This window comes from Austrofundulus limnaeus, unplaced genomic scaffold, assembly GCF_001266775.1.
Source record: "Austrofundulus limnaeus strain Quisiro unplaced genomic scaffold, Austrofundulus_limnaeus-1.0 Scaffold99, whole genome shotgun sequence".
Taxonomy (NCBI): Eukaryota; Metazoa; Chordata; class Actinopteri; order Cyprinodontiformes; family Rivulidae; genus Austrofundulus; species Austrofundulus limnaeus.
In genome coordinates, this window is record NW_013952501.1 from 1,007,210 (window position 1) to 1,020,142 (window position 12,933).

The following is a 12,933-nucleotide window of genomic DNA, read 5'->3' on the forward strand; positions in this document are numbered from 1 at the left end:
TAGTGTGTGTGTGTTTGTGTGTGTGTGTTTGTGTGTATGTGTGTGTGTGTGTGTGTGTGTGTGTGTGTGTGTGTGTGTGTGTGTGCATGCACATGTGCATGTGTTCTGTATTGATTCAGGGCTCTGGCTGGTCTTGTCGTCTCAGGGGCAGATCTCTTGAGAAGCCGACCCAGTTCTTTCACATCCGTCATTGTAATTGTAGCCGCTGGCCTGGTTGCCTCAGGCTTGGGACACACACACATATACATACTGTAGTTCATGAAGACACACTCACAAACGTGCATGTGCACGCACAGACGTGACCCAGCCTATTTGGGAACCAGTGGTGTGTTGTGCCTTTAAGGTTTTTCTCCTTTTCTCCTACTGTTTACTTGTTATCAGCCACTAGTCTCTGACAACACAAACATCCAAAACTGTGAATAGATGCAATGAAAGAAACATTTTTCTTATGAATCTGTTTTTCATGAAGCATAAAGTAGCTTAACAGGTGGAATGGTCACTTGAGATATACAGTAAGTATAAACCACCCCTCTCATTAAGATTACAAATTCATTCCGATCAAGCTGAATCAGATCTGATTGGGACCTTTACGTGACACATTTTTATTCTGATTGCTTGTTTATTCTGATTACTTATGTCCATGTAAACATAGCTATTGAGGAGACACTGGAGCAAATCCAGAACTTGCTGCAAGGTTTATAAATCCTCTTCCTGGCTTGGAGACACTTTGTGATTTTTCAGGTTGTAGAGTAATGTTGAGGAGAGGAATGTTTTGGTTTCCGTCCTGGACTTGTTGCCTCTGTAAACTCAACCATGGGCAAGTAGAAAGGAAATGGAAGAATGGAAGGCCAATTAATAGTTGAGTAATTCATACTCAAAATGAGATGTTCTGTCATCTTACCTCAAATTTCTCAACAGAAATGAAGAGCTTCGTTATGATAAGAGAAACCTTTACTGTCGTTGTACAAAGCACAATGAAATTACAGTTCAGAACACCCATTCACAAAAAGACAGAACATAGCCAAACATAGGAGAACAGGTGCCCCCAGGTCTCGCAGCCATAGATCCCTGCACAGAGCAAGGATCATCATCATGAAAGAAGATTCAGATTCAGAATTACTTTATTGTCATTCAAATATAACATCAGGGATGCACTGTAGAATGAAAATTACAGTTAAAAACACCCATTCCAGAGGACACATGACAAAAAACATGGGGGAACAGGTGAACAGGTCATGCGCAACCAGGTCATGCTACCTTTTGCAGCTTGGAAATACACAGTGGGAGAGATGAGTTAGAATTTAAAATCATATGCATAAAAAACACTCGCGACAGAGCAAGTCAGCTGGGGCGAGGAGGGAGCTTGAGTCAGGTAACACATGAGATGCGGTGGGGTTCAGTGGAGCCAGTGACATTGAGGGTGGATCTCCGTAAAGAGCCCAACACCCAGCACCCGCCAGAGTCCAGAGTCCATGATGTTACAGACTCTTGCTCGGTTCACCAGAGTTCAGAGTTTCCTCCTCCTTGGTCTTGGCTTCTAAGGCCAGGTCCAACATGGGGGATTGGGGTGGGAGGGAATCAAGCCCTTGTTGACATGTCATCCTTGGGGAGTTTAAATAGCATGGCAAAGTCCAAGTAGCTGGGAGCCAAGGGATTAACACAATTGTTTTGAGGCAAAACAGCCTTGAATTTCCTGCTGCTTTTTAATGTCTTAACTGCATCTCTGAAGTGGCAAAAAAAGGTTCAATCAACCAAATTCGGGGTCCTCTCGCCTCTCACCATTTGGAGCTTCACCCAGATATGATCCTACATGCCGAGGCTCTCTCCTGAGCTGCAATTCTTTTCAGAACCACATTCAATTTGCGATTTATCTCCCCAGAAACTGAGTCTGTGTGCTCCCAGCCTGGCAAAATCCATCCACTGCACCCGGCAGCTTCTCAATGGTCCGGAGTGCTGTCAGGATTGCTTTCACTTTTCCAATGATCAAGAATCTGCCTCCGCCAATCAGCAGAAATCCAGTTATCATAAATCCAAATATATACAAATCTTCTACATCTTCAATGGAAAGTGATCCGAGACACATCAGATTCCAGCTTCCCCAAGAAGCAGTGATGTGCCCAGCAGCAACCGTTCCACTCGGAGAGCTTCGTTCCCCTCGTTCCAGTCTTAATGTGGAAAAAATAGTGTCCATTGCATTCAGAGACCAGTTGACCAAATCAATAATTCCTTTTTGTTTTGGATGGTAGGGAGAAAAAACGCTTGAAAAAGCAGTAAAGCAGTGTAGGAGGGGCAGGTTCTGGACAGAGCAAAAAAGCATATCCGGCTCCTCTGAAGGCTGAAGTGAAAGCGGGAGGGGTAGGGCAGAGCCTCAATTCCAGGAGAATTTAAGATCCACAGCCATTCAAGGCCACATAGGGGAGAGCCAAATAAGTAATCACAGTTGTTTGAGAACAGAAGAAAATGTTTTTGGTCAGGCAAACAATAATAATTTTCCATCTGCCTTAATGTCCGCTGTACATCCTAATGTGGTAAATCCAATCAGACAAATAGTGTGGGCAATCCTGCCGAGCCAAGCTATCAGCTTTCTCCAAGATCAATTCCATCTCACCAGCAAAGTCCAGGGACCGCAGCCTGCCTGCGACCCTCAGGAAGAACCGCTTGCAGACCGAGTCCAGCTCGCACAGGACTATTGTCTGAGTGCTGATAGCACGACAATCCTTCAAATTGGTCAGGCAGCCAGGAAATGGCCTGAATAGCCACCGGCGCTGTTTTGCAGAACACCAGGAGACCACCAAGCCAATCTGTAGAATCCAGTGATCAGAATCCAAATATATGTCCAATCAGTTGTCCCAGTCGAACAGAGGTCCCACCTTTGATATGTCCTCCCATGAATTTGTTCCAAGATTTCATTAAGAGACCAGCTAACCAAATCCATAAAAATAGAAATATCCATAATTTCTGGTTTCAGATGAAAACGTAAAGGAGGTTCCAAGCAGCAAAGCAGGGAAGATAAGGGAAGGCAGGAGAGGAGGAAAAAGCATCTTACTTCACCGAGAGCAGAAAAAAAAAAGTCACATAAATTAGACTTCTGTCATTTTTTCCCACAACTCATCTGAGTCTTACGAGGTGTTGTCTGCAGCAGAGGCAGAAGCGACAATTGCTGTTACTGCTGTTAAACTTTTATCACAGTTTGTAAAAAATCTAATTCAGCAAATTGTGCACAATGAGACTGGATGGGTTCCACTTGACTGAGGTAATTTGTGTTTGTCAGTGGCTGTGGTTGGTATAATTTAAAGCCTTGTAGGCACCTTATCAACCTCAAAACATTGTTTACTGACTTGCTCTGATGGCACACCCATTACTTACCCAGAGTGCTGAGGTTCTTTAAGATCACACCTTATAATAACCATCTAAACTCAAACAATTGCGTCTTTTTCACATTGTTTATTAGATAATTTACAAAAACAATTGCTTTTAACAAATACATCAATTTCCATGTTTCCTTTGATAGGGAAACAATATTTTCCTGCCATCATAGATACTGTCAGAAAAAATGCTTGTCTTTATTTTGTCTCCTTTCTTTTATTCGTCTTTCCTTCTTGTTCAAACACTTTTTGCTCCACCTTCCTGTCCTCCTGCCCATGTGCCGTGTTGATAACAGACACCTCAGCAGACGGATCAGTGTCTTGCCCCTCGCATGGCCAGATTTTCCAAAAATACTGCAAAGACTAATCCCACCCCCATGTGGGTCTGCACACACCCACACACTCACAATCCTAATATGTGTGCTTCAAGGTTTACATACAGTGCTGGCTGGCACGTCAGATACGGTCTTAGCCTCTTTCCGCGATAAGCTGTAGAATTGCAACTCTGATTCCTTTCTCTCTGGCAGGATCATGACCTTCCTCTGCCCCTCTCCACCGCCATGTGTTTGCGTATGCAAGTGCATGCGCGTGTGACAGTTTGTGTAATTGAAAGGGGTTTGGATGCTGGAATGCAGGAAGATCAAAGAATTTTGTGTGTGTGCAGGCATGCATCATCACACTTGTGCATCCCACTGTCTCGATTATACAGCATTTCATTTAGAGCTGCAGATGAGTCAGTGAAAGAGAGCGGGCGAAAAAATGGGAAAAAACGGGGGAAGGAAAGAACAGGAAGCAGAGAGAAGGGGAGAGATAATCTGAGAGAGAAGATGGCAAGTCGGTACTTGAGTTTTTGTGTTCGTGCATTCAGACTGTTCCTCGCAGCAGTTGAATATTTGTCCTCTCTTTATGCATGTGTCAGTATCCTGTCACTACTGCTCTGTCTGATATCTGCTGTCACTTTCTGTTTGCTGCTGGTGTGCTGTGTGTGTGTGCTGCTATGCAGCTGCCTCTGCATATCTCTAATCCCTCGTCTGTTTGAATGTATTTGCCTAAGTGTCTTGAATAAAAATAAAATGTTTTTTTGCACACTGCAAATGTTACATCGCAAATGGAGTGACACAGTGCTGGACAGTTAGGGATGATGGCTTTCCATCATTTGATAAGATGAAACTGTTTTCTCTTCTTTTTGTCATTTTCATTCCTGTTTCTCTGTTTCACCTCCCACTGAAGCAAGATAAAAAAGTGGGGAGAGACGGTTGATATTATTGTGGGAGAGAGGAGCGATATGAAGATGGAGAAGCAGGAGGGTAGGAGAGACAGGAGGGATCAGTGACATAGAGGGGAATCACATGACTCACTGGGTACTTGAAGGCTAAAAATAAATGCTGGTCGTGCTTTCACACTGCCTGTCTCCATCTGATACACACATGTGCAGGCACTCGGCGTTGAACAAAATTTTCCGTCTTTGGAAAAGAGACAGGTTTTTAGTTTCACCTGAAACTCAATTTTTCAAGCCGTGGCGTGCACACAGAAAACAAGCCGTATTTCTCAAAAAAAAATGGTGGCTGCTCAAAACGTGGCCGCTGGACACAGACTGCAACACAAACTTTGTGCTTCTCTCGCAGTTTTTCTATTATTCTTTATTTTTTAATTTTGAGTTGCCTTCTAGTCACAGCCAGGATTAGAAAGGAGTCTAGGAGAGGGACAGGTCAGGCTGAGCAGTTTGAAGACAAAGGTTTGGACACGTACAGAGGATTGAAGGGGGATGTACTGAGCAAAAGATGTTGAATTTAAAGCTGCCAGGGAGGAGGACAAAGAAAGCCCACAGAGATAGTTCATGGATGTATGAGGGGTGGTACGTCAGAGCAGAATGCTGGTGAGATGGAAGCAGAAGGTTTGCTGTGGAGACCTCTAAAGGCAGCAGCCAGAAAAAGACGATCTGATCACAAGCTGCTGTAATTTTCAAGTTTATGGTACTAGAATCCAACAGTAGTGACTTTATCCTAAGATTTTGTGAGTTTTTAAAAACGAGTTTCGAACAAAAACAAATCAACCCTAATCAGTAACCTTTGTTATCAAAGGTGGTGGGTGGTATGCATTTCTTTAAGAAATGCTAGCCTTTTAATTAGAAACATTTTCAACACAAGTCTACTGCTATGATTTGCAGCTTTGCATTATCTTACTGCTGCCTGTGTTCCTCATCTGCAGCATACAAATGCTAACTCAGTATTGTGCCTTGCATAATGTGGCTTCATTTATGCATCTAATTATATGAGAATAATAAAGGGACTTTGTTTGTGTCTGCCTCTTTCTCTTGAGTCTTGTTGTCAGGCCGCCCTCAGAACGTCAACTTGAAACGAAACCAATTTTAAATATTAGTATAATGTGTCTCTCCGACACACTCTGGGTTAAGACAGCAGCAGACATTACAGTGTCGTTCCTCCCAGGCGTGCTCTTGGAGCAGTTTTATCTTTGACTCCAACAACCTTTTGTTTTTTTCTCAGAGGGGGGAAAGCAAGAGAGTTATCGGTTTCATAACTCTTCTTCTATTGGGAACCAGTCAAGGGTGACGGTGTCTCAGTTTCCTGAATGGGTTTATTAGGCTTCTGTGTTCTGCAAGGTGGAAAATGCATCCACGTCAATGACTGCTCAGCTGCCCGCGCTGCGACATTTTCACATCTTTGAACCCAATAAAATTAGAACAGTGCAATTTCTGCAACTTGTATGGTTTACATTTACAGTATGTTGTACATGTTAACTAATTTTTTTTAACTTGGCTGAAATTATTGTTTAAGAGAGTTGATTTCATTACCTCTTATTGAGACTTTATCTAAAGCAGGTTTATGGAGTTGCTTAAAATAGAATCTGTTTCTGCTGAGAAAGATATTAAAAGAAAACTTAATTAATTAAGGCCAAGCATTTCAAGGTGGGTACAAAGCGAGCTGAGGCAGAAATGAAGTGGGATGAGGTGGACAACTAAATAGCATGACCTAAAATGCAGTTTTGCAAACTGTGTCCACAAAAATAAGCCTTGATTTCCGAAAAAAGGAGCTGCTGAAAATACAGCCACATAGCTGATGGGTCACTTGGTTACAAACACAAAGAATTCAGTGAGACTCCAACAAAACATTTGCTTATTTTGTCACAATTTTCTTACAGATTTAATTTAACAATTAATTTAACAATTGCAGCCCAGTGAAATTACTTTGAGGAGCCTACAAGTTGAATCGATCCACATTCTCCTGCGACTGTAACCAAGCAGCGCCAACAAGCTATGACACATAGATGTGTTTTTTTAGAGCACCACTGCAGTGTGAACAAAGAAGCAAGTTTAAGCCCAAAGCACATTGATCTTACTGGCTTTATTGCCATCAAAGCATAAACTAAAAACAGAACAAGAATCAGGCTCATGGCAGGGATAATTCTCCTGGTACTTTTTGCACAGAGTGTAACAAAGTCAATATAAAGCAGATGTTGGTTTTGCTTTGTTCAGAGGATTTTTTTAAATTAAATTCTTTTTAAATTTTTGTATTTTCCTAGCTCAATTTCTTTTAAAAACAAAGGTCAGCAAATGCTCTGCTTTTTGCACTTGGCTCTTGTGTTTAAGCTCAAATTGAAGTTTAAACATTTAAAAACATTCAAACATACAATATTTTCTTTTTAACAAACACATTCACACACATGCTGACATTTTTAGTCTCAAAGTTTTAAGGCCATTAAAGTTTGCAGATAGTTGCTGTGGTTTGTATGGGCTTGCTAAATAATGCAGTACCTAATTTTCTTTTCATGTTTTCTCCAGTTTTGTGGCATACAATAAAAACTTTAAAAAAATCTATAACAGTGATTTTTAAAAGGGGTAGACTCAATCTGTTTAACAACAAAATGCTCAGTTCATCACTGCATGAGCTATTGTCGTTCTCAATTCCGGGCCTTGTGGTCCACTATCCTGCATGTTTTAGTTGTTTCCATCTTTTCTGCAGGTCTATAAGTTCTGCAGAAGCTTGTTAATCACTCATTAATTTAAATCAGGTGTGCCAAAGCAGGGAAATAACTAAAACATGCAGGACAGTGGGTCATGAGAACCGGAATTGAGTGTTTCACCAACAGAGGTGTCATCTTTACTGTAACTAATGTTCCTAACCTTCTGCATCAGGCGTTTGCTCAGTCTCTATGGCTTTTATCCAGTAACTGTTATAAGTTTGCCACTGTTATCTTTTTCTGTCTTAGTTTGTCTATAGCAGACATACAGAATGTGAACTGAAACTGTAAGACAATACAGTGCTGCAGTGCAGCTGCAGACGCGACACATCAGAAACTAAAGAAACAAGGCAGCAGTGAGGGGAGACGGTGGGCGGATTCTAAATGTCTGCAGTGGATTTTTTTTATTTGTCTTGTGATGTAATGATTTTCAATCATCAGTTGTCAAAAAGGTTTTAGTGCAACACTTTTAGGCGTAAATGATCTTGTAGATGTTTGGATGGATATGTTTCAGAGTTAAGTTTCTGTTTATCTGAATTTGCCATGAATATTGACTGTTGTAATTACATGGGCAATGAATTAGTTTGTTGCAATGGTATGTTAGAAACAACTGACTCTGCTTCCTCGCTGAAAGATGTGCTGGTGATTGTGATCTGAAAAGATCAAATATAAATAAACTTTAGTTTAGCAGAAAAAAAAGCTTTACATCTGCTTGATGTGCTTTCTGCCTGTTATCTGAAAGTTACAAATATTCATCTGGTGATATCCCTCTGAAAGATTCATTAAACTCCATCCAATATTTTATGAGATATTTTGCTGACAGACAAATAGGGTTGACTAAGACAGTTATTATTAAAGTTTAAGCAAAGATCTTGTACAATTAATAGTACTTAGAGTGTGTGTGCTGAAGGATGCTCAGCTATTACCACACCAAGTAGCATAATGTCAACAGACAGGACACACTTACACAAAGGTGCACACACAAACACAAATAAAAACACATGTATTTGCCTTTGCCAACAGCGGGCAATAGTCACTGTTGTAAAACTAATTATAATTTCTTTCCTAAAACAGAACTAGTACAAACACTCAAAAATAACTCAGAACTTTATATTTTACAACAGATTTTTTTGTTTTGTTTTCTTGTTGTGTTTGCCTGTTAATTCCAGTGATTGGCTGTTCAGCTGTCAGTTTGAACAAACGTGAGAACAGTGCCTCTCATCGTAAATATCTGTGGCAGCAGAGTTCCAGTTTGCACGTGCTCAGATACGCTCGGGAGCCGTGAAGCATTTTTGTCACCCAGTCACAACCCATTACTATCAAACTCCGACTCTCTGAGGGTCAAGCCGATTTTTAGTTGCTTGCAGCTGCAGTATTAAAAAGCAAAGGGATTTATGAGACTTTTATGAAGTAAGGCAATAAAAGTTAGAACAGTACAGACCAAAAAAAAACAACATTCACTTGTGCTCTCCTCCTTTAGAAGAAACACATTCCAGTAATGTTTTGCCTTTGTGTTACCAAAACATCTCATGAACCACTGGATGGATTTTAATGAAACTTTTAGAAATTAATCACTGAACTTAAATATACAACTGATTAGCTTTTAGAGTCAATCCAGTTAAAGATGGATATTAGTGAACACACAAAAAAACGCTGTAACTCAAGCAGTTTTACTGACATTGAGCTAAAGTTTGATGCAGTTGTAGCTGAGAGCCCTTCACAACATATACTTTGAGCATAACATGTTGCAATATTATTTGTAAAGTTTGACCAAAATGGTTACTTTATCCTTTCTTTGCATTAGTCTGTAAGTCAGCAGTCTGGCAGGTGATATGCATTCATCTAAGGAATTCATCCTTTTAGTTTTGGCTGATTGTTTCCCACTTTTACCCAAGATGTTCTGTAAATCAGGATGTCTTATATGTTGTCAAAGCGAGCGTTAGCCTATAAAGCTGTAATCCTGAAAGCTTCCACAGTCCCAGTTACTTCCTCTGTCTGTAGAGTTTGATCGCTGCACGTGAACTCTAGGATGTCTACCATTTGCATGCAAGGTTGGTTCCACTGCAGAGGAGAGGGGAGGCCTGACGCTCTGATTGGTGCAGGAGTTGCTAGACAACAGATGTCCAGCCAGCGAGGAGATGTGCTACCTGTGGAGGAAGGAGGGAGAGGAGGAGTGGAGGCAGAGTGAAAGAAAAAAAAAGGAGGTGGAAAATGCTGCTGGAGGAGGAGGAGGAGGAGGGTGGCTGTCACAGGACAAACAACCGCAGCATCAAACAGGACATGACCTCCTGTGTGAGTTTTTGAGCAACTTTATTCCAGTGATGAAACCAGAAAGCATCACATTCGCTTATACTGTTTCTTTTGCTGAGTCTTCCACATGTGAGCCTAAGTTCATAAGGAAAATAAAGTCTGATCAGATTTGATTTAATTTGAAAACAACAATAAATTACGTTTCCCAGAGATTAATAAAGTAAAGGGAAAAATTTTAAAAGTGTCAAAAGGGATTAGATAAATGTGTTGATGATGTTAATAGAAGAAGTGTTATAAACCGTCAGATGAAAATCAGATGTTTGATCATTAGACTGAGAGTGACTCTAAAGCATGAGTACCACATAACTGCATGGTGAGACTGAAACAGTGATCGGCGACCTCGCTCAGAGGGTCCTGCTAATAATCCACTTAGTTGCCCTTGTTTCAGGGGCTGCCTGAGCCTCTGTGCTCATCAGCTGAGAGTGTGGTTCAACCAAACTGACACATTAACAAACTCACAGAGTAATTTTACAAGTTTTATGTGCAGGATTGTGTCGCTTTCTTGTAACCTTATAAAACCATACACCTTTTTTTCAGAAGCTACAATGATTTCCTGGGGTCTTAAGTTCAACAGTTGTGAAATGCTTTGATCAAAATACAAGATAAAGAATCCAATTTGTTTCTAAATAGTTTTCACCTCCTCTGCACTTTGGTCATGGAAGGTTGGTAATCAACCCTTTTGCACATGTGTAAAACTGGGCTCCACACACCAAATACATTTAGCTATTTCTCGTATGGTCAGCATTCAACTCTAGTTTTTTGCTCCTTTACACCTGCTTGTCTTTTGACTTTTTATAGACAAACATACCTATGAATTTGTTTTACTGGTATTTTACATTGTGATGTATGGAGCCTGCGAGAGGACATGGGAGATTTTTTTTCTTTTGCGTTCCCTCGCAAAAGTCATTTATCACTGTTGTGCCTGCCGGTTTATCAACAAATTCACGTTCACCATTAGCGAGTTAGCCTACTGCTTTAATTCAGCTACAGAATGAATATATCACACAGCCATGTATGGAAGTGTGTCGCATGCCGATATTTTTACACAGTACAGCCACAACATCAATGTCAATTTCACGAACTTGTGGCGACACATCCTGTTTTGGTAACCGGATGGTTCAAAATAAAAGTCTGATTTAATTCAGTTCATATACAAAACAAACTTTTGAGTGGGAACGCAAAACAATTTTGCGAAGGAACACAAATGTTTGCGAGGAAACGCAAAAAGTTTTGCGAGGCAATGCAAAGATATTGCGAGGTAACGCAAAAGAAAAAAAATCCCCCCCATGTCCCCTCGCGGGCTCCGAAGTGATAGCAAAATCTCCTCACTGTGAAATGTTGCAGATTGTCAGATTACTTGTAAAGCACAGCTGAAACATAGGTAGGTGTGAACACTGCTTAGACCAGGGAGGGGCAACTTAAATGATGGAAGGAGCCACAGTTTTTTTGTTGACACTACCAGAGGGCCACATAGTGCTGCACACTTACCCAAATGTTTGTTTATGTTTATTAAACCATCATACAGTGCAGCAACTTGACACATTTCATTATAAATTGCATGTGTAACAGGTGTATTCTGGTTTAATAAGTATAAATGCAAACTGTTTGAAGCAAACAAAAAATAAACACATAGATGCTTTGAGTTCAGACTCCTGGTTGTGATTCTGGTAAACAGTGTTCTTGCGACTTCAGTAAACTTTTCATTGGTGGGCCAGATAGAAGTCACCCACAGGCCGGATGTTGCCCGCAGGCCACCAGTTGTCTATCCCTGGCTTAGATTAAATGTATTGTAACGATCCAGAAGTAGGCATGAATATATCTAGAGCATCCCATGCATGTTAGTTTGCATCCCAACATACTTGACACTGAGCATATGCAGCATTATCTGTAAAAAGATCAATGAGCCATCATGTAAGAACAACCTTGTTTCAAGTCATATTGTAGGTTTTAATGCTGCAGATAGAAACACTGAGTAAAGATTATTTTAGTTATTAAATCAATCAGAATGAGGCCATAAACTCTGGCACGTAGTGGTTTTATACAACCTGTGAGGTTGAGGTTTTTGAAAGGCATGATTCAATACCAACATCATTCAGGGATGAAACTCTGACACACATACAAAAAATAAAAAAATAAAAACAACAGAAATGTCTTTTTGATGAAAAGAAAATTTAATGGTGTTGCTTGCTGTTTTTTTTTTTTTTTTTGTGTGTGTGTTTTCCAAAACTTACAAATTCTAAAGTATCACTATAAGTAGGGGAAGAACACACAAACATACGAGTGAAAACCAACAATGTTATCTGATTTATAGATGGGGGCGTCTTCCACAGTGTTCCATGTTCTCTGTGCCCTGAGATGTTGCTGAAGTGGGTCACCTCCAAACCGTGTAACGCATTCTGATGACTGCTGTTGCCAATCTGAGTCTCAGAGTCCAGAGTCTCTGACTCAGAATAACTGAGTCAGAGTCCTGACTGTCCTCACAGAAAGATTTCTGTGTCACTTCATGTTCATAAAGTCAAATAAAATCAGTCTCCTCTCCCAAAGGTCGCCATGTTTCTTGTTTGGGGTTCAGTTGCAGCAAAGCAGATTGACCCTCTTTGCAGCTTCTGAACTTTTGTGTGTTTTTCGGCTCACAGGCATGAACGTGTCATCCATCACTTTGATGTTTTGTTTAAAATTCAGCTCACAAAGAAAGCAATTAAGAATCTTTAGAGCTTAGGGTTAAAGTTTGCCTTTAAAATTATGCTCACCAATTCTTATAGTGAAAACTGCATGGAGAGTTTAACACCTCACGTCCACACATACAGATTTTGTGCATACCCACCATCAATTTGTATGCCATAAACCACTACAACGACGGGGCTGATGTGTTGTTTGTTACACCCTGTCTTCTTGTGACACACAACCATATCAGGTCACATTATTTCTGTCACTTCAGTTCAGATAAGGAAAAGAGCAAGCTGATTCGAAGCCAGCACATCCCGACAGACTCCAACACAAACACGCTGACAGTGACAGTAACACGAAAACACAACGTGACCTCCATTGAGGCAAAACCGGGCTGCTTCCAACTTCATGTCAGATGATTTAAATCATAGCACGGGTAGAGATAAAGGATCATAATGTCCCTGTCTCTCTTCCCCCCCACAGATCATCAAAAGCTGGAGAGAGAGGCGAGGATTTGTCGTTTACTAAAGCACCCCAACATTGGTGAGTCAAGTGACCCTTAACTCTAAACACACACACACACACACACACACACACACACACACACACACAC

At 40.8% G+C, this 12,933-nt stretch overlaps 1 protein-coding gene across 1 annotated transcript in view; it reads left to right on the forward strand.

Moving 5' to 3' along the window:
- Positions 1-12,863, forward strand: part of LOC106520943 (calcium/calmodulin-dependent protein kinase type II delta 2 chain) — a gene marked incomplete at both ends in the record, with an annotated part of 19,326 nt that extends 6,463 nt beyond the window's left edge. The window contains 1 exon segment of the mRNA XM_014013281.1: positions 12,804-12,863. Within this exon segment, the coding sequence (XP_013868735.1) occupies positions 12,804-12,863 (60 nt within the window).
- Positions 12,864-12,933: the final 70 nt, after the last annotated feature.